The sequence below is a fragment of the Rattus rattus genome, chromosome 5 (genome assembly GCF_011064425.1).
Source record: "Rattus rattus isolate New Zealand chromosome 5, Rrattus_CSIRO_v1, whole genome shotgun sequence".
NCBI classification, from domain to species: Eukaryota; Metazoa; Chordata; class Mammalia; order Rodentia; family Muridae; genus Rattus; species Rattus rattus.
This window is the reverse complement of record NC_046158.1, coordinates 98,375,411-98,400,962: the sequence shown is the minus strand read 5'-3', so window position 1 is coordinate 98,400,962 and position 25,552 is coordinate 98,375,411. Positions and strand designations below refer to the sequence as shown.

General features: G+C 46.4%; 1 protein-coding gene across 1 annotated transcript in view; it reads left to right on the top strand.

Annotated features, from left to right (window-relative positions):
* The first annotated feature begins 17,332 nt into the window (after positions 1-17,332).
* The window catches only part of Pla2g4e (phospholipase A2 group IVE), a 65,141-nt gene continuing 56,921 nt past the window's right edge, over positions 17,333-25,552 (top strand). Inside the window, exon 1 of the mRNA XM_032903993.1 lies at positions 17,333-17,665. Within this exon, the coding sequence (XP_032759884.1) occupies positions 17,474-17,665 (192 nt within the window). The 5' untranslated portion in view covers positions 17,333-17,473. The remainder of the gene's footprint in view (positions 17,666-25,552) is intronic.

Sequence of the window (25,552 nt, the reverse complement as noted above, 5' to 3'; positions counted from 1 at the left end):
AGCAGGGATAGCATTGTGTCGGAAAACTTAAAAAAAATTATCAGCTAGAGAAAAAACAAAAACAAAAACAAAAACAAAAACCCAAGAAAGTAATTCTAGATAAAATTTCACACAATCTCAGAATTTATCAAAAGCCCTGTCTTAGCTAGGGTTTTACTGCTGAGAACAGACACCATGACCAAGGCAACTCTTATAAGGACAACATTTAATTGGGGCTGGCTTACAGGTTTAGAGGTTTAGTCCATTATCATCAAGGTGGGAGCATGGCAGCATCCAGGTAGGCATGATGCAGGAGGAGCTGGGAGTTCTACATCTTCCTCTGAAGGCTGCTAGGAGAAGACTGGCTCCTTTGTAGTTAAGAGGAGGGTCTCATTGCCCACACCCAAAATGACACACTTTCTCCAACAAGGCCACACCTCCTAATGATGCCACTCCCTGGGCCAACCATATTCAAACTATCACAAGCCCTTGACTTGGAAATTTACATATGGCCTGGTGTCTGTGGTGGTTAACATTGTCAGTGTTGGTCCCCAGAGCCTAGAAATGTATCCAAGCAGTATTCTAGAGGTTTCTCTGACTTAAATTTACATACAAATTAGTCTATGGATGCAACAGATTCCTCTCGATCATGTGGGTGGGACTCATCGAGTCACTTGAAGGTCTTAATAGCCGGGCTTGAGCAGGCAGACATTCTGCTGCTGCTGCTTTTGGATTCAGACAAGTCTTCCATGGGAATTCCTGCGGGCCTCTTCCACACTTTCAGCTTCCTCAATGGTGTGAAACAGTTTCCCCAATTATTTCTGTTTCTCTCAGTTGCTCTAGCTCTCTTGTGTTTCTCTCTCTCTCTCTCCCACCTCCCTGAGTCTATTCATAGCCCATCGAAACTATGCAAAAATAAAATTGCATCAGCACATAACAGATTTTTCTTTTCATTATTGCTGTATACACAGCATACAACTCCATATGCCATGTTCATTGTATTAGGAATTACAAACCATCTTGAGGTAATTTAAACTACAGGGAAAATTGTGTAGGCTTTGTGCAAACATTGTGTCCATGTGTTTAAGAGGTTGGGACATCTGTGTATCGTGGGAGGTCCTGGAACTGATCCCCAAAACTGCTGAGCAATGTCCTCAGAATGACAGCTCCTGGATCTCCCCTAACTTCTGAGGGACCGGGAACCAAGGCCTGGTCCACAGACAAAGAAGCAGACACCTGGGGCTCAGTTGGTAGAATGATCGCCACGCCCTGGATTCAACCCCCCAACACAAACACATTCTGTTGAGTCTGCGACTTTGTGGAACATCAGTGTCTTAGTTAGGGTTTTACTGCTGTGAACACACACCATGACCAAGGCAAGTCTTATAAGGACAACTGCTGTGAACAGACACCATGACCAAGGCAACTCTTATAAGGACAACATTTAATTGGGGCTGGCTCACAGGTTCAGAGGTTCAGTCCATCATCATCAAAGCAGGAACATGGCAACATCTAAGCAGTCATGGTGCAAGAGGAGCTGGGAGTTCCACATCTTCCTCTGAAGGCTGTTAGAAGAAGACTGACTTCCAGGCAACTAGGGTGAGGGCTTTATAGCCCACACCCGCAGCGACACATCTACTTCAATAGGGCACACCTTCTAATAGTGCCACTCCCTGGGATGATATATAAACCATCACAACTGGCTAACACTGAAGCACATTAGGGAAAACAAATCCTGCCATATTGGGTGAAGAGGTCTTAGGATTGTGTTCTTAAGGTTCAGGAAGAAGGTTCGGATGGATACCACCTTCATTATTTCTTCTTCCTCTTCCTCCTCCTCCCTTTTTCGTTGGTTGGTTTTAATTTGTTCTACTATATAGACCAGGCTGGCCTGGAACTCATACCTACCTCTGTCTCCCAAGTGACCACCTCTTTCTTTCTTCCTTCCTTCCTTCCTTCCTTCCTTCCTTCCTTCCTTCCTTCCTTTCTTCCTTGACTAGAACCAAACACAAACAAGGCAGAAGCAAGACTTCCAGGTAGATGAAGTGCCATGTCCAGGTCGCTCAGCAAGTCTGGACACAGTGGATGCTCACTGTTTCAAGTCGTGGCACTGGAGTTTTTCTAGGAAATGTCCCCCTATTCTCACTGAGCTCACGAGCTTAGGGTCTTGATTAGCTCTATTCAAACCAAGGGGTGGGCCTGTAACTGGAGCCTGGCCAAGCAAAGGCATATCTTCCCCTAGCCACAAAGATTGGTTCAGGGATGAACAGATGACCTTCACAGCCCATGAGCGAGACTTTCTTAGGGTGAGGAGGTGGGCACATTCAGGCTGAATTTGAACCTGAGTCTGTATGAGGCAGAAGTGACTTCTACCGTCTGAGCCTGAGAAGGAAAGAGCCTGTCTAAGGACAGTGGGAAGACAGAGATGGCCTGAAGCATGTGATTTACGCTGACTGTGCCTATAGAGTGGACCCTGCGACATTACCCTCTAGTCCTCTCTTTCTCCCTCGCTTTCTTCTATAAGTGTCACACAGAAAACTACTAAACTCGATGACTTTAAGCGAGACTGTCCTGTGGGAGGCGGGGGAATTCTAGTTTAAAGTGGAGGAAAGGAGTTTCACAGTGTGAGTGTGCTGGACTCAGAATTCTGAGGCTCTGGAAAGTCAGAGTAGCCACCATGTTTTTAACGTTGAGCAATCGATGAAGGCTTTTGATACCATATAGTCACCTGTACAGGCTTGAGGGTAAGACTATAAAAAGCACCATCTACATTAGTAGAAAAGTTAGCACAAATTCAAGTGTCCATTAACCAAGGATCGGAGAGCCCGGAGAGATGGCTCACTGGTTTAGAGCACTGGATACCCTTGCAGAAGACATGGGTTCAGTTTCCATCACCCATATGGTGGCTTACGACTGTCTGTAACCCCAGTTCCAGGGAATCGATGCCTTCTTCTGGTCTCCTCAGGTCCCTGCATGCATGCAGTGTATATAAACTTTTACACATCTTAAAAATCATATACATCTTAAAAAAATAGAGAAATGATTGCTTGATTGTCATGCAGCCAGGAACAAACAAGGAAAAAGAGTAAACTGTGATCTCACACACTGACGCGGATGAATCTCACAAATAGTGTTGAGTAAATAAGTCCTACGTAGTTTCATTTAGGTTAACTAACCAAATGCCCAAACTTAGCAGAATACTATTTACAGATTACATATATCTAGTAAACATATGGAAAACCGTAGTGGGCCAGCAAACTGGCTCAGTGGATGAAGGTGCTGGCCACAAGCCTCAGAATCCACTTCGTAGAAGGAGAGAACTGACTCCTGCAAGCTGTCTTCTAACCTCTACACACGTGTCCTGCTACACACACTCACAGAAGAAATACATGTAAAATATTTTAAGTGGAAAAAAAAGTTAAGCGTACATTTCAGAGGTGTTTTTAATCCCAATACGGAAGGCGTAGTAAGAGAGGCAGAGAGGAGCTTCAGAAGTGTGGGTTATACTTTCAGCCAAGCCTGACATGAGCTGACTATTTCATCCCTCCTCACAGTTTACCTTTCACGTATGAAACACTTCAACAGCTGGAGGACGGCACGGGTCTTTGGGAATAACAATTTGTCAGCTCCATGCATCAGCAGCAACTGAAGTGATGGCTGCCGTCTACTGAGCATAGCCAATGAGAGGTTACACATTTTCATTTTCTCATTTGGTTTTCGCAACAGCCTAGGGAGGTAAGAGTTATTTTCTGAGGTGACAGGTGGCTCCAGGCCCCAGAGCCATTAAGGGAGGAACCAGGATCTAAATCTAGGCCACCTGCCTTTAGCTCATATTTGGCCATCCCATGTGCTGCCAAAACCCATTTCCACAGTTAGGACAAGTTCCTGGTAATCCCCAATCCCAGATATGAACATCGGCAATCACTGGGTTGGCCCATCTGCCAGGAGCCGGGACTTAAGCATTTCTCATTACCTCATAGAATCTAGGACAGCTGGGTCTGGGGTGCAACTGGTGCCGATTTGCTCAAGGTAAACGGAGAGGGAGTTTGCTCAGCACAGGATGGCACGTTAGTGTGAGAGAATGTATGTGCATTTTAGAGAAGCTTAGAGAAGTTGTCTGGAGAAGGCCCTGAACATGGAGACAAGCTGGCCATCCTACCTGATACCCAGCAGTGGCCAGTGAGCCAAGAGCCTCGGGACAGAGGACTGAGTGACCTGCTGCTACCTAGTTAAAGATGAAGAAAAGTCGCACATGACTGTTGGCGTTCAGATTGACTGTTCCAGTTGGGAAAAAGTTGTGGGAATGGGTGGGGGAGAGGAGCTACAAGTTCACTTCCCAGCAGCACTCAGGAGAAGATGAAAGCCCACCACTGAGTCTAGCCCTCTTGGGAAAGGGACTGGTGTATGAGGATGAGCCCCAAGAACGCCATAACCAGAGAGAGGCACAGCGTAGAGAGGAAAGCAGATGAGACCCTGGGGTTGGAATTGAAACCCTGGTGTGTACCTTGAGATGATTATTGACTTTTTACGTGTATGGATATTTTGCTTGCATGTAAATCTGTGCTCCGTGTGTGTACGATGCCCGAGGAAGCCAGAAGAAGACGTCAGATCCCCCTGGAGCTGGAGTTAAAGATGGTTGTGAGCCACCACGTGGGTGCCCTGGGAATCAAATCCAGGGCCTCTTGAAAACCAGTCAGTGCTCTTAACTACTGAGCTATCTCTGTGGACCTCATTATTGACCATTTAAGACTCCTCTAAAAGGAGGCAATGGTCTTTCTTGGAGAAGACCATAGGTGAACAATCTGGCATAATTCCTTTCAGCAGGTGCTTGATAAGTGGAGGTTGCCATTCTTTTTCTCTGGTTCTTTTTTCAGGCTGAGGACGGAACCCAGTCCCTCACACATGCTAGGCAAACATCTGACAGTGAGCAGTACCCTCAACCCAATATTTGTTATTTTAAAATTCTAAATAAGTTCTTGTATAGTGATTTGATACAGCTTTATGGAAATGGAATACTTTGTGCACATAAATGATGATCCCTTCAGGGCTGGAGCGATGGGCCCTGAGACCACTTGATAGTCCTCCAGAGGACCTGTGTTCAGTTCCTAGCACTCACATGACAGCTCACAATTTTACTCCAGTTTTAGGGATTTGGTGCCTTTTTCTGGCCTTCATAGGAACCAGCTGCACACTATACAGGCAAGTAGGATGCTCATTCATGTGACATGGACATAATAGTCGGGTGTGGTAGCACCTGATTTGATCCCAGCACTAGAGAGGGAGAGGCAAGCTGCTCTCTGAGTTTGAAGCCAGCTTGGTCTAAACCGTGAGGCTAGGTAGAGCTACATAAATAACCCTATAAATAAATAAGAAAATCTTTTCAAACAATAAAAGCTTACTTTTTCAGGTGCAGAGTATATCCTGGTATGGTGCGTTAACTATCCTCAGAGCCAAGCAGCCACCATTAGCTTTGTCCCTTGCAAAAGGCTTATCACCGCTGGGCCTTCTGACTGCTTACACCCCCTCATGGAGGCAGGAGTCACAAGATCCTCTCCTGAGTGTCCCTCTGTTCGCTGTAACTCTGGTTAATAGCAAGAGGCTTCTGGGAGCGGCTAGAGTATGTAGGCCCAGGAAGAATGAGGGCAGAGAGCACCATCTGTGTGGCTAAGAGGACACCTTCAGCCCTGCTGGGTAAAGCTCTCCAAGTGCTGCTGCTTTTTGAGAGGAGAGCCTTCACACCCACGTAAGTAACACCTCCAGTGTGTTCTGTAACGAAGCCCAACAAAGTATTGGTTCCCCCGTAACAGGAAATCTGATAGAATCATCATAATCTAGGGTAAATATTAGAATGAGATGGTTGTTTCCCAGAAGTACTTTGACCTTGTAGAAATTATTGTAGAAAACAATGTTTATTGTTATCATCATCATCATTATCACCACCATCATTATTATTATCATCTGTGGAGTTGTTTTTCTGAAGGCGCTCTGCATCCTTGGCGTGACCTTGGTCCTGAGACAGTCCTGGCACACCTGGAATGTTTTGCATGACTGAGGGCTGCAGGCTGTGCACAGATGCCCTCACACATTGTTGTAGTGATGTGATGTTTTCCTGTGGGAAACACATAGATTAGATTAGGGGCTTCGGGATCAGGAACTTGTTTTTCCCCCAAATCAACTTTTGTGTAACAATCAATAAATATCCTTTTGGGCGGCTGTTCAAAGTTCAGACCTTGAGAGGCAGATCCCCTGCCACCAGCAGTCGTAAACTCACCCTGCGGTGTGTCTCTTTCTTCGATCGATTGTCCGAGTAACCCAGAACAGCGACATTCTCCAGAGCAAATCTTGACGGAACCATGTCTTGCTTTGCCTTGGAGTTTTAGTTTTAGGAGAAGTAGGTGTTGGTTATGTCTCTCCCCGGGAAGGAATTTTAGCAACACCCGGGCACTTTCAACCCAGCCAGCCATGAACATTGCAGTTCAGCTGGCCTTCCACACGGTGTGAAGTGTGCCATGTTGTGAAGTTGTAAGGGTGGGAAAACTGCTGAGGGAAGACCCAGACTCAGATGCAAAGACAAAGGACATTTATTCTGCAGAAACATTCAGCATTCGGGGATCAACCATTCTCCAAAATGGAGACTCAGACAAAAGTGCTCAGGCCTTCTTCTAGAGAACCAGGGAACCCTCTAGAAGGATTAGGTAACCTAAAATTTCATTGGTGGGTGCCAGGAGGTCACAGATGGCGAGTCTGTATTCTTGTGTCACGATCATTTAACCATAAGATGAGATGGGGCTGCCCAGCAGATGGCTCATTCACGGATAACATTATTTCCCCAGTTTTGTGGTTGTCCTCAGGCTGTTCTTTGGGAGGGAGTTTTATGACCTTGTTTCTGGATGTTCTGTTCTGTTCTTGGAGCTGGCGCCTTTTTTAAAAAAAATTAAGTCTGGTCCTTAAATGGAGACGAATGGGGTTTATATTGTCCTTTCAAAATGACTCAAGGGAATTTGCCTGACAGGCCCTTGGAAATAGTGGGCTTCAAGAGAACAGGACACATGCAGCACTCTCTGAGCCTTCCCATTTAATATGCCCCTTTGATTTCATTTTATTTTATGTGCAAGAGTATTTTGCCTGCATATCTGTCTGTGTACCACATGCATGCCCGGTGACTGAGGAAGTCATAAAAGTCATCCAATCCCTAGGATCAGAGTTACAGACTGTTGCAAGATACCATGTGGGTGCTGGAAACTGAACTTGGGTACTCTGCAAGAGCAAGTTCTCTTAAATCACTGAGCTATCTCTCCTGTCGGACAGTATGTCCTTAGACTCATGTAGCAATCATATATTAGCTTGTGACCAGTGTTTACATACATATGCAAAGGAGGACTTAATTCAAAGTCATAAAATACCTAGATGAAGCCTCACATGATTCAAGTGGTGCTTGGAATTATGCTCTCCTCCGCTGAGAAGGCCATCAACTGTTACATAGATAAACACGAGTTAGCGATTAGTGTTAGTGTACTGTGCAAAGAGATACTAAATAGCTATGGACATAAACACTGTGCCTCCCACTCAGCATGTGGATGGATTGCATGGACAGTATGCTGAGTGTAAGCAGCCAGGCTTACAAGAATAATATTGACTGACTGCATTTAACAGTAACTTCCCCAAGTGCTCAAACTCACTATTATATAGGAACTCAGCATGTTGTGCCTTAGGGGCCCAGAGGAGCCAGGATAGATGGAAGCCCAGAGATGTTTCTGGTTTGGGGTATTCTATGTTTTGATCAGTGTACTGGTTGTGCAAGCTTGTTCAACTTACTCTGTTTCGGTTGCTCGAACTTAATATCTACAATCAAGTAGTTTAAAGGGAGGAAATTTATTTCTTGTACTTCTGGGGACTGGGAAAGCCAAGGTTAAGGGGTTGCATTTGGTAAGGGCCTTCTTGGCTGGTGAGGATTGTGTTGTAATAAGGTGGTATGGCATGGTGAGAGGGAACCAAACCAGCTGAACTAGTTTTTATAACAGACCCACTCTGGAGATAACTCATTAACTCGCTAATCTATGGGTGGGTTAATGTATTCATGAGGACAGAGCTCATTACCCAATCACCTCTTAAATTCCCATCACCTCTAATACCATCTACCTATGACTTTGAGGATTATGTACCAATGCTTCAGTTTTGGGAAACCAACACCCAAGCCACATCAAACATCAGCATTCATCTAGCCACGCACTTAGAATCCACACACTTTCCTGTGGCAAGCTTTGCCTAAGAGAGTACTGAGGGGCTGCAGAGATGGGTCAGTGGTTAAGAGCACGTGAGGATTTAGCTATCTGTTCCTGCAGAGTGTGAGGAATGCAAATGAAGTGTGTTGTCCATTCTAGCAGAGGACTAAGGGAGACCAAGGAAGTTCCATCTTTAAAGAGACTTGTAAAGGTACCACCAGGCAAAAGGCTCTCCCTAGTCAGGTCTTCTCTAAGATGAAAGCATGCGCTCCAGACTGCCCCCTGTCCTCAAGAGTTGCCCTTTGCTTACCATTCTTTGAAGTAGCCAGCTGCATAAGACTGAGGGCCAGCTTGGACCACTGGAAGTGAGGTACGGGACCCTTTTGTATCAGGGATAAAAACCTAGCGGGGTTCTAGCTGGGTATGCGTGCTTGATCTGTAGAGGTAGTATTTCCTGACTTGCCAAAAATACTTTGGATTATATTGTCATTTTCTTGGGACCCCATACCCATCTCTAACATGGAAGATTTGAGTTTGGTTCCCAGCACCCATATAGGGTACATCACAACCACCTTTAACTCTAGTTCTAGGGGACCTAATGGCCTCTTCTGGACTCTGTGAGCACTCATGGGTACAGACCTGTACACTAGTAAAGTAACAAGAAAAAAAAAAGTTTACTAAAGAGTATGTAACTAGCTATTTGTGCAGGGCCTACATTCAATCCTCAAGACTGGAGGAAAGGGTACATGGTGAGAATTTGGGTGCACTGACCTGTGAGAGCTGAAATAATGTAGCATTAGTATCTTTTCCATACTCCTCTCTTGACAACTTCTGCCCAGTGGCCTTGGATGGCAAGGGTGTGATCAGAAGTAGCCTATCTCAGTATGTCATCTCCTTGGCACTGGGATTAGCCCAGGGCAGACACCTTGCTCAAGGGAGATGATCACAGCCTGTTAATAAATGTCTCTTTGATGCTGGAATTGCAGATGTAAACAGAACAGAGTCCTGTTGCTTCTCACCCCAGGTTCTGGCCTTCCTCAACACTAAATCTCTATCTCATTCTATTCTGTGAGTCAGCCTGTAGCTTTCTCAACTAGGTGAAGCTAGCTGTTGCTGCTTGTGCTTAAGCTCCCGCAGTTTGTCTCTTGATACCTACAATTAGTGGAGATTAGTCTTGACTAATTTATGAAGTCAGTGGGGCCACTGGCTGACTTTGACCATATGATGAAAAGTGGTCTCCTCTGATGTAAGGGTGATCAGGAAAAGGTGGCTGCTCTCCTCCATCAGGGCATCCCCACAGTGTGACCTCGGTGATAATCAGCCCCCCAGGTACCACTGTGGAATCATTTCCTTTCATGAAATTCAGACTGAGATTATATTCTCTTAAATTCTCAAATTCCTCCATTCTGGGTCTCCACCCAGTTTAACTTGGAAGGAGTCTTTCTTTCCCGGGTTTCCCCAGGGTGATAACTCTAGCATCCCTACCTGGGATGTTTGCCTAGTTTGACAGCATGACCATTAAAGAGGCAACTGGACAACCCTCAGCCACAACTTGTAGCTAGCTCTTGGTCTGGTTTTGCTCTCTGAGCCATGAGATATCACTGTTGAAATGCAGACAAAATGTGCCCCTTGCTGTCACCTACCCTTCCTGTGCAGCACTGATGGCCACTTCTGGGTCGCTACCCTGGGTTTGCTCACTATGCTCACAGCAGGGAGATCTGGGGACTGTGTTGGTCACATCTCCCAACACCTTCCTAGAGAATGAGCCCAGGAGGGCTTCGCCGGCTTCATCATGTCCTTATAGGGAGGGGACACCAAAATCACAACTATGTCCTGCAGTGCCTGATTCAAAAGGCCTCTCTATGAGGCAGTTTCAACCACTGTACACTTAGGTTCCTCTTCCCACCGGTATTCTTTCCCTAGAATGAGGGAAATCTATCTTGGGCCAATAGTGTCTTGACGTCCCACAAGATGATGAGCTCACATGGAATTGAGAATATAAGTTTTAACAAGTGCCACACTCTCCTTCACGAGATACAGCAGTGACACCCTATCTCAGCAAAACAAATGACACTATATACGCTAGGATTTAAATCTCAGCCCGGGCCTGGACAGAAGACACTCAAACACCATGGTTCCATGTGGAAGGTTTAAAGAGAGAAGAGTAGAAGAAGAGAACAAAGAGCAAGAGGGGAAAAAGAGGGTAAGAGGGAATAAGAGAAGGAGGAGGGGGCAAGCAGCCCTTTTTATAGTGTCAGGCACAGCTGGCTGTTGCTAGGCAACTGTGGGGCAGAGCTTACCTGGCTGCTGCCAGGTAGCGGTCGGGGTGGAGCTTAAACAGAATACCAACAATATAGGTCTCATTTTACGAGCTGTAACATATACACTACCTGGAGAATTGGCTGTGGTATTTGGCTGGGCTTTTGACAATGAGGTTGACCAGCAAAGGAACTGGCATCAGTCGTGCCCTACATTGCTTACGCGTTTGTTTCCTGTTTCTCTAAGCTTGCTCTTGCCACTACTGCCATTTCACAAGAAGGGCAGGCAGGAAACTAACACTGGTGCTGGAGAGATGGCTCGGTGATTAAGGGCACTGCCTGCTCTTCCAGCAGCTCAGGTCCAATTCCCAGCACCCAGAGTGGCTCATAATTGTCTGTAACTCTGGTTTCAAGGGCTCCAACACTCTCTTCTGCCCTCTGTGGGCACACGTGTTGCACAAGCATACGTGCAGGCAAAAAACATATTTTTTCAAATAAAAAGAAGCAGAAAATAAGGCCTGGAAAGGTTTGGGCATCTATGATCCCCTCATCCCCACAAACCCACATCTCCTGGATGGCCAGATGGGAGGTCAACATTCCCTGTGGATTAAGGACCTCCCACCACCCCCCACGGGAAGTGCAGGGTCTGTCCTGTAGGCTTTCTATCTGTCCTGACATTACCCTAGAGTTTGCATAGACATGGGAAGAGCACTAAATGGTTGTCATTTGCCTGGATGAGGACTGTAGTCTGCCCCTTTACGTGGCCCCAGCTCCTTTTCAGGAACAAAGGGAAGGGGTTTTTGTTCCTTGCAACTGGAGCACCTGGCAGAGCCTGCACCCAGCATCACAGCAGCAACTACTGTCCCCTGGGGAGCCACTTTCAGCCCTTTTCAAACCATGTTCCAAAGAGTCTCTGCTCACTCGCTCACTCGGGGAGATGCCTGGAACTGCTTTGTTTCCCCCAATAACTCACCAAGTACACTTTCTCAAACCCAATCCTGCTGCTTGCAAAGATTCCAGGCAAGAGAGTCTTCTTGGATGGCACTATTTCCAGAGCTCATGTTGACAACCGCAATATTATTGTGGAGATGTTTTCAAACCTGTGAAATTAAAAATGGAACATTTACCCTTGGAAGAAACACTTGTAAAGCGAGTCCTCGGCCTCCACAATCTATAGATACCTCCACCCTATGCAGCTAAGCAATTTAGTGGGCCAAGAGAGAAGTCCAGAAATGCTTGAGCATTTTGAGTGTGGATCTTCCTGATTTTTTTTTTTTTGAGACAGGGTCTGCTATGTAGTCTGCTGTGTTGGCATTGACAATCCTTCTGCCTCAGATTCCCAAGTGTTGGGATCATAGGAGTGTGTGACTATGCCTGGCTGTAGTTGGGTGGTGAATGTTCCCCAAGGCTCTGTGCCAAAGGCTGCCACACTCTTGGGAGGTGAGGGTGCCTGTAGGAGGTAGAGCCCAGTGGAAGAAGTTAGGCCTTTGCAGGTGGTTCTTGAAGGAGATACTGGTCTCTTCACACCTCACTCTGCTTCCTGACCACTGAGGTGCACTGCCTCTTCCGGCGCATGTTTCTTTCATGATGTGCTGTGCTAGCTAGCACAGGCTCAAAGACCATGAAGAGGCCAAAAGCCTCTGCAGCTGTAACCCAAAGGAGACCTTCCTCCTCCTAACTTGATGGTTTCAGTTATTTTGTCATGGTTCTGTTAACACAAGCTCAGGGGAACGATTGTTTGGGAATGGTGTAATCAGGCAACTAGTTTCTCTATGTAGTTTCCTCTGTTTCTTGGTTAGGGGCATTCTTTTGTTTGTTTTGTGACAGAAACTCTGTAGCTCAAAACGGTTGCAAACTCATGATGATCTTCGTGCCTAAGCCTCCTGAGTACTGAGATAACAAGAGTAAACCAGCACATTAGCTCTAGGGAGCTTTCTTACTGGGGCTCTTCTTTCTAAAGCCTGCTCCTGCAGACAGAATATGCCTTTCTCCCCCATGCCCTAAATGATTATTTTCTATTGTGTCTATATGTGGGTTTGTGCATGTGAGCACAGATGCCTCCTGAGTGCAGGGATTAAAAGCATGTACCACCACTGCCAGCTGATGAGAGAGGGAGGGAGAGATGGAGGGAGGGAGGGAAGGAGGGAGGGAGGGAGGGAAGGAAGGAGGGAGGGAGGGGAGGAGGGAGGGAGAGAGAATAAAGCTATCAGGGGTAAATTTTTATGGTATGTGAGGCAATGGAGATGGGTCAGTGGGTAAAGTGACTACTATGAAAGCATGAAGACTTGGGTTAAGATACCCAGCACCTACCTAAGAGCTAGACATGATGGTACACTTTGTACACTTGGGGTGGGGGGGTGGATACAGAGGCAAGGAGATCTTAGGACTCAGAAGTTACAGCGAGGCCTTGGGGGTAGAAGTGCTTGCATTCAAGCCCAACAACCCAAGGCCCATCCCCAGAACTCCTGTCAGATTTGGGTGGTTCTGGGCATGTGCAATCTCAGATCCCTAGGGGAAATTGGAAGCCAAAGCAGGAAAACAGGCTGGGAGCTTGCAAAGCTGGGCAGGAACAGAAGCAGAAAGAGACCCTGCCTCAAAGCAAGGTGAGAGGAAAGCCAGACTCCTAAAGAGCTGTCTCTTGACTTCCACGTGTATAAGCGCAACATATCAAATTAACTAACTAAAATAATAATAATTAATAATGATAATGATAATAATAATGTGGAGAGCGATAGAAGGCACATTGACCTCTGACTTCCATAAATACAGTCATGGGCACACACATATACATACAAATGATATTCAAAGAATACCATTTCAATATTTAAAATGGTATTCAAGAAAAGCTTGATCCCAATAAAAATAACTGGAAAAATGGAAACAGAAAACTATTATTTTGTTGAAAATCAATGAGAAAATTAAATTGGTTTAGTAAATTTGCCCTGAAAATCCCTCTCCCTTCTTTTATTTAGAATTATATAAATGTAAAAATACTTTGTTGCCTTAAATTGGAAAAGTATACAGCCTCCCTTAACCCACCTGAGTGTCACCCCCTTTCCTATTACCAATCTCATGTAGTTTCCATAAAATAGGCTGTAGAGAAAAAGTTACTAAATTAGTATATGTTTATGTCTCCAAAGCTGTAAGAATGGGAGAATTAAAAACTATCACTTCAAAGCTAGCTAGCCCTCCACAAAACCTTCTCAACTGCCCTTGGTAATGTGTCACCCTGTACTGTGTCACCCCTTAACATGTCACTTGTAAGGTGTCACCCATAAGGAGTCACCCTGTACCTTGTCACCCTGTAATGTGTCACTCCATAACATGTTACCCCATAAGACATCACCCTGTAAGGCGTCACCCTGTATCATGTCACCCCATAAGGTGTCACCCCATAAGTGTCACCCTTAGCTGTCGATGTCACCCACTGCCTTGTTCCTCTTTCCCTCCTTCCTTCCTGATACCTCACTTCTCCGACCACCTGTGGGCCCATTTGCCATGCCCCAGTCCCCTTCAGGGACAGAGGACGGTGGTAAAGCACCGTAGGTCCAGAGCTCTGGCTAAGGAATCATAAATATTTGTCTGTCTGTATTTGAGTTCAGAGCACACTTGCCACTCAGGATGGTGCTGACTTACCTCATCAGGGGCCAGTGTCACCAAGAATCCAATGGCATCACTACAGGAAACCCAGGGTCTGCTCAAGGGAAAATGTCCGTTGGAGCTGTTGCTTTGACTGAAGCTGAATTTCTTTTGATTGACTTTATTTTGTGTGTGTGTGTGTGTGTGTGTGTGTGTGTGTGTGTGTGTGTGTGTGTGTAGTGTGTAGATTCAGGATGCCATTTTACTGAGTTAGCAAGTAAGCCTTGAGGAGTAAGTAAGACAAGGCCTTGAGACACCCCTTTAAAAGCATTCTTAAAGGATTCAGATCTGGAAGGCTCAACTGAGCTCCACTCCTCTCCACAGGACATGATACATGGTCATCCCCTCTGCTGATTCGAAGTCCCTTGTTATCCCCACTTGTACCTCATTTCAGTTTCTGCTGAGGCAAACAAAGTTCCAAAGCATACAGCACAGCAGGGAGCTATGACCCAAGCAAGGAGAGGGCCTTGGAGAGCAGAAGAAAGAAGAGGAGGAAAGTGGGCTGGCAAGAAGGCTCAGTGAGGAGAGGTTCATGCTGCCAAGCCTTGAATTCAATCTCCAGAACCCACCTGAAGGAGAGAATGGAACTTCTTAAATGTATTGTGTGTGTCTTCCCGCACAAAAGTTAACAAATGAATGCAAAAGAGAGAGAGAGAGGTACTATGTGGCATCATGGGGGACAATCATGCCTCACGTGGGATGGAACAATTGCATGGAGGGAAGATTTGTTTTGGCTCATGGTTTCAGAGGGATCAGTCCATCATAGCAGGCAAGGCATGATGGGAAGGTATCATGAAGTTCCTGACGAAGGCTCCTTACATGTGTCAGACCAGAAAGCAGAGAGTAGGGCCAGAGTCAGGGGTTTGGTTATCACCTTCAAAGGTCTATAGCCACTATGACTTCTGCCAGCAAGACCCTGCCTTCTCAAGGTTCCGTGGCTCCCCAAAATAATGCCACCAACTGGGAACAAGTGACCAAAACATGAGCCTATAGAGGCTATTTAAGAGTTAAACCACAGAAGCATCCTATGAGGCCAGGAAGGACACCTCTAGCCTCCCATTACAACGAGCTGCCTTCTATACACCTAAACCATAGTTGGCCTGTATCATCACACATACGCGGACACCAGATCAGACCCAGGGCCAGGCTCTAACTGCTCAGCTTCCTGAGCCTGTGCACCACCATCGTCATTCTGGGTCTTACCTGAGTGCAGAGGGTAGGGGAAATGGGCAGAGGATTGAGAAGCAGAAGGTTCCCCGGGACGAAGAACTCAGCATAGAGGTGCCTAGGCTTCCTTTTGCCTTCATGAAGCCCCCAAAATATTTTGCAAAAGAAATCTTTACTTCTTGGGCCAGGGAGATGGCTCAAGTGCCTGCTGGGCAAATGGATGGAACTTGAGAATATCCTTCTGAGCGAGGATGCTGAAGGTCAGTAAGAGACATATGGTATGTGCTCACATATACATGGACATTAGCCATAAAGTGCAGGACAACCATGCTACAATCCACAGACCCAGTGAACCTGGGAAGTAAGGAGGACCCAAGGGAGGATGTGAGAATCCCACTCAGAGAGAAACAAAACAGTCATCAGAGGTGGATGGAGTGGGGACCTGGGTGGGAGCAGGGGTGAAGAGAGAACAGGATGGTGATGATCAGGTGTGGGGGTGGGTGGGAGAGGGCTGGGAGTGAGAATGGAAACCGTGTGTGTGAGGGGAGCATCTCTGGGACCACTGGAGACCTGGGATGGGGAAGGCTACAGGGAATCTGTAGGGGTAGCCCTAGCTGAGATCCCTACCAGTCGAGGATGTAGAGACTGAAGTGTCCACTCCAGGAGCCAGCTGGTACTTTCAGTGGAAGGAGAGGGACATGAACCCACCTTCAACCCAAAATCTGTCCTTCCTACAAGATGCGCAGAGATAGCGATGAAGCAGAGACTGAGAACAGCCAACCAATGACTGCCCAACTTGAGACCCATGCCATGTGGGAGAGGCAACCCCGACACTATTAATGATACTCTGTTATGTCTGCAGACAGGAATCTAGCACAGCTGTCTCCTGAGAGGCTTCATCGAGCAGCAGATGGAGGCAGAGACCCACAGCCAAATGGCAGGTGGAGCTCGAGGAGTCTTGTGGAAAAGTGGGGGATAAAATTGAGCAAGCCAGAGGAGCAAGGCCACCACGCGAAGACCTACAGAGTCAACTAACCTGGGCCCATGGAGGCTCACAGACTGAACCACTCTCCAAAGAGCATGCAGGGGCTGGACCTAGACATCCTATACATTTGTAGCAAATGTGCAGCTCGGTCTTCATGTAGGTTGCCTAACAATTGGAGTGGGTGCTGCCTCTGATTCTGCTGCCTGCCATTGGGTCTCCTTCCCCTACCTGGACTTCTGGGTTGGGAGAGGTGGTGCTTCGTCCTGCTAGGACTAGTTATCCAAGGGTAGTTGGTACCCAAGAAGGGAAGCGGGGCTTCCTTTCCTCTGAGGAGAAGGAGGGAGGGGGAAGGGATCTGTAAGGGTGGGACTGGGAGGTGAGGAGGGAGGGGGGCTGTGATTGGGATGTAAAATGTATTTTTGAAAAAATTGGGAAGGAAAAAAAGAAAAACCAAAGCAAAGGCGTTGTGTCAAAACACTGCAAGATGGCGCTGGAGAGGTGGCTCTGTTTCAGTGGTCAGGAGCGTCTGCGGCTCTTCCAGAGGACGTGGCTTGCTTTTGTTTTTGTGATTTTAAACATAATACCATGGTGCATTCTCTTTAAACTTCATCATATCATTTATCAAACTAGACGAAATGAGAGGCAGGGTTAATGACCAGTCTCCACCGTCAGCTCAGAGCCTAGAGGTGGGTATTTGTTTTCATAGCTGGTGCGGAGTAACAACTGAGGAGCAATGGCTTTACGGACCGAGAATGTGAGTCTCGTTCAGAGCCTGCTAGCTTCAGTCATTTCGCCATCCCCCCTCCCTTCTCTGGAATATATTGAGTTTCACGCTTAAAAATAGCTCTTACAATGCAGAACTGGAGATAGCCCCGAGCCTGAATCGCAGCTCTGCAATGCCGGTCTTCCGGTCCCCCATCACCTAGTGGTGTGGTGTGGGCGGTGCAGTCTTTGCTGCGCTGACCCTCTGCACAGCAGGGAACCTCTCTTTTACTAGTGACCGCTGGGTTGCTCGAAATGTTTCCGGAGCTCCTCTAGCGAAGCTGTGATCTCTTTCCCTCCCTCCTTAATAATTCATCTGACATTTCTCCAAGAGGAACCTGCTGGCACGTTTCCTTTGTCACAAACCTCTCCTGAAATTCCGAGAGAATTGCCCCCAAGAGGACACCTTGCTTTTAAGAATCAGCTCTAGCTCTACGCAGTCTATTCCACATTCCAATGACATGGACATGGCTGGTGTGACCCACGCCTCGGAAGGCCACCATGGCCTGGGGACCAGCATGTTTGTCCCACAGAACACCCAAGGGGAAGAAGACAGCAGGCCAGGAAGAAATTGCAATGACTTTGAAGATGCACAGGACCCACAGACTGCTGTGCCCCCGCCTTTACTTCCCATGGCTTCTGGCGGCTCTCAGGTATGTCTGTTTTCTGAGGGGGGAAGGGATCCTCTCCGCTTAAACGTGACACCGCCGCCCCGCCCCCCCCATTCCTAACTCTGAATAAGATCACATGTATTCTTGCTGTTTAAAGCTCAGCCTTTGTTCATTTCTTTCTTTTTCTGGAGGTGTCCCTGCCTCAACCCCATCTGACCCTACTTGTCCTTACCTCTTTGTGTTCAGAAAAGCGGCTAACAGAAGTTCTAACCTTTTACCAAGTGCCTTCTATGTATCCAATACTCTGCTAGGCTGGGGTTCATGCACTTGGTGAGACTCTAAGGCTTGGAGATACTAGGCATCTTTTTTTTTTAAAGATATTTTTAAAAAAGCTTTGTATATGTGTGTGACTATGTAAGTGTTTGTCATGTGTGCACAGTTATCCACAAGGGCAGAAGACGGAGTCAGATTCCCTGGAGCTGGAGTTACAGCTCCAGTTGAGTGTTCAAACACAGGTCCTCTGGAAGAGCAGCAATGCTCTGAACTGGGCAGCCGTCTTCCTCTTGGTTAAGGGACCTTTTCAAGGTCACATAGGTAGTTTTGACAGGGGTGGTGGTTTAAATATGAATGGCCCCATAGGCTCATGCATTTGAATGTTTAGTCACCCCTGAGTGGAACTCTTTGGTAGAAGTAGAAGGACTAGTGGGTGTGGCTTTGTTGGAGGAAGTGTGTCACTGGGGGTGGGCTTTGAGGTTTCAAAGCCCGGGGAGGACCAGTCCCCGACCCCACCCACCTCCCCCCAGCTCATCCCCCATCTATGGATCAGAATAAAACTCTCAACTACTTCTCTAGCATCATGCCTGCAAAATCTGCCACCATGCTCTTGCCGTGCTAATAGTGGACTAAGCCTCTAAAACTGTAAAGCGGTCTCCAATTAAATGCTTTCTCTTGTAAGAGTTGCTACGGTCTTGGTGTCTCTTCACAGCAATAGAACAGAGACTAAGACAGATGGGTATCCATGAGGTAATGAGAAGTAAGAATAAGGTCGTGCTTGTGAAGGGCCTAGCATTGTGCCTGGTACACACCGTGCCAAGTGCTCAAATAGACAGTCCACAGCAGCGCCATTCATGTGGCAACATGCAATGGAGAGAGAGTTTGAGGGAATGTTCTGATTTGGTCTTCTCACAGCCCTGCCTACTGGGCAGGGAAGGTAACATCTTGAATAAGTCCTATCTGATAAATTTAGTACTGTACAAAAGCCAAAGGGTGTCAGCTATCTCTCTCTGTTTCCCTCTGTTTACTGCCAGGGATTTGGGAAGAAATGGTGATTCACACTTTGAGTTCGACAGCGGTGAGCCTGGCCTAGGTTTCACTCACGAGGCAGAGGCTATGGACCCCTCACCTCCTACAGACCTTACTGTTCTCTCTTCTCCCCTCTGTCTGGCCCCTGGCTTGGTGGATCCATCCTGAGCCTCAACCACAGGGTCACCATACCTGTTTCCAGAAGACGCTGCTTCATAAATGCATCCTAGCATTGCGAGGGATGCTGTGGGTACCCAGCCCTGATGAGAGCATGGCTCCACCCTTAACCACGTTGATACTCTAGAAGTATGGCTTCTTTTTTTTTTTTTTTTTTTTTCCGGAGCTGGGGACCCGAACCCAGGGCCTTGCAATTTGCTAGGCAAGCTTAGGCATGGCACTTCTTAAGGTGACCCTTCTCCGAGTCATAGATGATAAGCAGCCAAGACCCCCCAGGATTTCCCTCAACTTCTCTGCCCCACACTGGCCTCCAGTTCCCCATCCCCAAAGTGCCACCATTCCTTAGGTCTAGTGAATCCCTTCTCTCCTTCCTCTTCCTTGTACCACATTCTTCCCAGAGATTTGTGTCTGGGAAGCCAGCGAGGCATCCTCTTGTGATATGCAAAAAAGGAGAGGCAGGGATTGGTACAGACTTGCTCCTCTTTGCCTCGTTAAGGAAGTCACTGGCCTCTCCTTGCTTGCCCAGCATCCTATGCCTCCTGACTCACTTCACAGAGATGCAGCTAAAAAGTAGTAGCAGGAGTAAGGCCCAGCGGTTTAGTGTTGGTCTCCTTGGAATGGGTGAGAGCCTGGGTGCATGCTTGGGAATCAGATGGGACTCCACCCGTTGCTGTCATCTGTGACATCCTGTTGTCTCAGAAGAGCTCCTTGACTCCTTGGTCTTCCTATTTCCTTATCTATGGAGAAATAGCAGGTAAGAAGTTGATAAGCTACTTAGTACAGGGCCCCAGTCCCCGAGGGACAATGGAGGCCATCCTTATGTTTCTTCTCTTCTGCCTTTGCCGTTCCACACATGGTATTGGGATTCAGGAATGAGGCGGTGCTGTGATGCCCTTATCTCCACCTGCTTCATAGGACAGAGGCCACCTATCTGGGACATAGACCACCACAGAAAGACATTTCACTTCATACACTTCATTTTATTATTTAATTTTTATGAATACCACTCCATGTATAATATTAGTACAATAAAATACATTTCATCTAATATTGTCTAATTTTTAATTAAACTTAAGATTTGCTCAAAGTTTCTTTTTTTGGTTTTTATTTCTTTATTTTTTTAAGATAAGGTTTTTTTCTACATAGCACTGTATATGAGAATTCTCGATGTTTGGTTTCTTTAAAAACATAGAAATATTATAAGAATTTACTTTTGGGGACTGGAGAGATGGCTCAGCGGTTAAGAGCACTGACTGCTCTTCCAGAGGTCCTGAGTTCAATTCCCAGCAACCACACGGTGGCTCGCAACCATCTATAACTGGATCTGATGCCCTCTTCTGGTGTGTCTGAAGATAGCAACAGTGTACTCATATAACTAAAATGAATAAATCTTTTAAAAAAATGTACTTTTGTTTTAATCCCAGGTGCAAGGTTTTTGGACTGCCTGGGACTCTGTCCGCAGCTGCTAACTATGATTTGCCTAGTGCTCCAGCAGAAACATGATTTTTTTTTTTGGTGCAGATAATTTTTGTGATTGAGTGACATTTGGAATTCTGGGAACTTTTGGAGGGTATAAAAATACTAGAGCTTTGGTACACAGGGTTGGTGGTTAGTGGTCATTCAGGGGGTTGGTTGATTGAGACTTCTTCTTGTTCAAAGAAGAAACAAAAGGAAAGAAATTAGATTCAGAGATCTCCATCTATCTCCCTCCCCTCCAACCTTCTTTCTCTCCCATGTAGTGATGGGGAGTGAAATCAGAGGGCGGCGTAGGGAAAAAGGGTGGGAAAAGGAAGACTCCACAAAGTATCAAAGACCGGCTTCAGCTCTGGCTGTCCTGGAACTCACTGTGTAGATCAGACTGGCCTCTGACTCCCACAGATCGGCCTGTTTCTGTGTCACTATGCCCAACTTAAAGTCTCTTTTAGAAATACACTGGAGGGGGCTGGGGAGATGGCTCAGCAGTTAGTAGCATATGTACTCCTCCAGGAGGTCCAGTTTAGTTCACAAACACCTTGTACTGAGTACTGGAGCCCAGGTAGGGAAGATGGAGGGAGGGTAGCTAACAGGCAAAGGAGAGTAACTGCACAAGAGGGATGAGATAACTTCTGCTGTCCTGCAGTACAGGAGGATAACTGTGAGGTTCCCTTTGAGCACCTGTACTCATGTGAACACACCCATACACAAATACATACACATAATTAAAACGGATCTTTAACTAATTAAATATATCAGGAGGTTAGGTTAGCAGAGCACTTAGCCAGAACTTACTTCCATAGGGTCCTGGGTTCAATCCTCAACATCTCACACACACACCCCCCCCCCACACACACACACAAATAAACCTAAACAAACCTAAAATACTTTACCACATAGCAGCTTCATATATTTATGGGACACAGTGTGACACTTAAGTAGATGTACCTATCAGACATTTATCATTTCTTCATGTTCAGAAGATTCAAACTCCTGTACCAGTTATTTGCAAATATTTCTTTGTCATCAATCATAGTTATCTTAAAATGTTTGGGATGTCGAGGTAGATCTACTGTAAACCACTCAACCTAGATAATCCACCTTCGAGTTTTTCTTAGATAATATTTATACAATTATGCTTATAATATTTGGGCATACCTATCCCAGGGTATTTTTATGCTGAAATTACCGTGTTTTTTAGATTAAAGCTTAACATTCATAATTACATTTTTGTGTTTCTGGATGGGTGTGGTAGTGGACATCAAACCAAGGGCATCAAAAAATGGTAGGAAAAAAAAAGGAGCTTTAGCACTGAGCTATGAAGCCGGAACTTCATGACTGCAACCCTTATGGCTGGCTAATATTCCACAGTAGGTACTCTATAGTGAAGTTGGTTCTAGAATGAATTGTCAACTTCCATGATATTTTTCAGAGACTGGTCAGGTCCATTAAGACCTTTGTGAAATGTGCGGTGATTAAATGGCCACTAGCCTCAGCCAGCTCTGCAGGGGTGTGTGTGACTGGGGACATATGGGCACATCTGTCATACACGGAGTCCCCGATAACAATCACATGGTAGCTTTTGAAGGAACAGCTCACTAATTCTCAAACGATTTCTTCTCCATTCTCTGCTTTGGCCTTTGGAGGGTTCTGTGTAGAACCACCCATGCAAACCATTCTTTCCGGACAGCATATATCCTCCAGTAAATACCAGATCATCAGGCTGACTGGGCCTCCCTCCTTGGAGTCACATTCCCTGCCCTATATTCTTGGGTAACTCCTCTCGGGCTTGCCACATTCTCCTGAGAAAACCAGGAAGCACATCAGAGGCGGCTTTTTTTCTTTTCATTCATTGAACAAATATTTACTGAGTTCCCACTGTGTGCCTGGGATTGTTTCAGGAGTGGGAGACAGCACTGAACAGGTCATGTGAGATCCAGCCCTCATGCAACCTACATGTACGATGATAGGACATGAGAATACGTATAGTACTATTCTGATATACAGGACAAAGTGTGTGTCACCAAGTGACTAGCAGCAGAGACGGTTTGACAGACATTTTCTTAACATTTAAATGAGCATCTTCAGGATGAGAGGAATGGTTAGAATGTGTTCCCAAAATGCCCTGAGGTAGGCACAAGTTTCATTGGTTTTAGAAACAGATAACCAGGGTGTCTTGTGGGCAGAAAGCAGGGGAAGAGATCAGGATGTCAGTGGTCGAAGATAAGGTAGGACAGTCTGGCCCAGATGCTGCAGAAGCAGCCTTCTTGGCTTCCTTCTGTGTCCAAAGAGAGCCTAAGGGCAATTTCATCTGTGTGTTAAAACATCAGCAGAGGGTGCCACTTGGGAAAGGAAAACAAATATGGCAGCTTTAGCTGTGACCCAAGGCTGGTGGCCTGACTAGGGCTGGGAGAAATGAGCAGACTCTTGACCTCTTCTGAAAATAGAACCTACAAGATTCAGCGATACATTGATTCTGAAATAAGCAATCACAGATACTGCTTAGTTTTTTGCCTTAGAAACTGCAGGGTTCTATTAATTGGGTGAGGGACACTAGAGTTGAAATGGCTTGGGGTAAAGGGGACTGGAGGTCTCTGTCTTAGACATTTTAGCTTTGTTTGTAGTGCAGAGAGCTGAACCCAGAGCCTTGCACATGCTAGACGAGTGTCAGATCATGGAGCCACACCTCCAGTCCGTGTCTTGGACATCTGAAATTTGAAATACCTTCAAGTAGAAATGTCATGTAGACAATTGACAGGCTAGGAACCTAGTAGGAAGATAATATGTTTGAAGTCATGAAGCAGAATAGGAAGAATTTTCATCTTGAAACATGATCCCATACATTCCAGGCTGACATTGAACTTGCTGTGTAGTTGAGGGGAGCCCTGAATTCATGATCTTCTTGCCTCTCCCTCCCAAGTGCCTGGGCTACAGGCCTGTGCACATACCCAGTTTATGAGGCGCTAGAGGTCAAACCCATCGTCTCCCCATCTGACAGGCTAGCACTGTGCCAACTGATTTTCATCACCAGCCACAAGATACCAACAGCTTTAAAAGCCACAGCACAGGGTGAGATGGGCAATGGAGACGGCAGCGACAGAAGAGGCAGAGTTCTGCACTCTCCTGTTGTCTATCATCCGACACCCGACTGCAGAAGAGTCATCGAAAGGGACGGAAGGCTGGGTGCAGTGGTACACAACTAACAGTCTTGCCATGTGAGGGGCAGAAGAGGATTATTGGGAGTTGAAGATCAGCCTCTGCCATATAGCAAGAACTCCCCCAAAACAAAGCCAAAAAAAAAAAAAATGCACAAGTAGAATGGGAAGAAACAGACAAGGTTGTAATGAATCAGTAAGGAAGTGTGCTGCTGGTTCATTACAAAAACAGCCAAGAGTGCTTTTCTCTAAGCATCCCAGCACACGCTGCTATCTTTCTGAGCACGGAGGAGGTGGTCCAGAAGTACTTTCAGGATGCTGACTCTCCAGGCCAGCTTGCTTCCTCATTCCCCGGAAGATGCTGGCTTGGCCAGCTGCTGCCTGGAGAAGCTGCCAGCTCCCCACTATCTCCACCATCAAAGTTCATATCTGCACTCCGGAGGCCACACCTCAGTTCCCACCCTGCAAGGTTCACACCCCATGGTCCACAGCTCACACCCTTCCCTCCTGGCAAGGCCTGCCCTACTCTGGGCCACCTACGCATAGTGAGGCAAGCTCATTCCACCTCGTTTTCCAGATTCTGCTGCCTACCCTCCTGGAGTCTAAGTCTGTCCTCCACACCTTGTCTGCAGGTTGAGATCCAGCTCAAGGCTCAGCCACTCAATCAGGTTTCATTTTGGTACCTGAGGAAGTTTCCTTCAGAACTATCTGTGTCATACCAGGTCACTGAAGCTTAATGGATACCTTCTGCCTCATCCTTCTGTCCATTCCATCACCATATGTATTCGGTCCTTCTCAGTCAGCCTTGAATCCTATCATTCCTCGTGATCCTTCATCCCGGCCTGAGCCATCATTCTTGTTCTCTGCCTGAGCCACTTGCAACCTCTCTTCCGCTCGCCATCCTGTCAAGCCTGTAGATTGCCCCCCAGGCAGAGCGCTCTTACATCCTCACCTCTGCTGTGTAATACCTCCCAATGGCATCCATCCCTTATGATAAAACGCAAGTTTATTTATTTATTTTTTTTAACCATGGCTTTCAAAGTCATATGACCCACCTTCCGGGCTACTTTTCACCTCCTTCTTCATTGTGCCTCAGACATAGGTGTCCATTTCCTAAGCCTGCCAGCCTCGCCTGCCTCTCAGTTCGTGTGATGTATTCTTTATCTGGGAGGCTCTTCTCTGCAGTGTCCACACAGCTAATCTTTCAGCTGTAGCATAAGGGCTACCTGCTCTGGGAGACCCTGATTCTTCCCCTAGCCAGAGTCAGGTCGCCCCTGACGTGGTCCTTCATGGTGCCCTGTTCTCCGGCTCAGTACTTGCACAGCTACTGTTAATAATGGTTGGTGTTTATTTACTCTTTATCTAGTAAATCTACTTCACTGGGAGACACAGCTAGCACATACATTTTGGTATCTGGAATCTATAACGTAGTTCCAAGCCCTGGGGAGGCATTCAAATATCTTTGCTGTCAATGATTGAAGCTTTCCCTAAGGTCTTGAGCCCACCTAAGCGTTAGGTTTCTTGTCATTCAGGCTCTCTTATATTAGTTTCTTCCATCTATTCGAAGGAAAAAATCATAAAGCCATTGATTTCTACATGCTATTAAAATGTGTTATATACCAGACTCTGCATGGTAGTCATTGCAACCAGTGCATATGTGTATGTGTGTGTATGAGAGAGAGAGACAGAGACAGACACAGACACAGACACAGGCAGACAGACACAGAGAGACACACATGGAGACACAGAGAGAACACATGCGTGTTCTGAGTGTATATCCTGTGAAATGAATGTTATTGACCCAGTTTTGCACACGGAAACA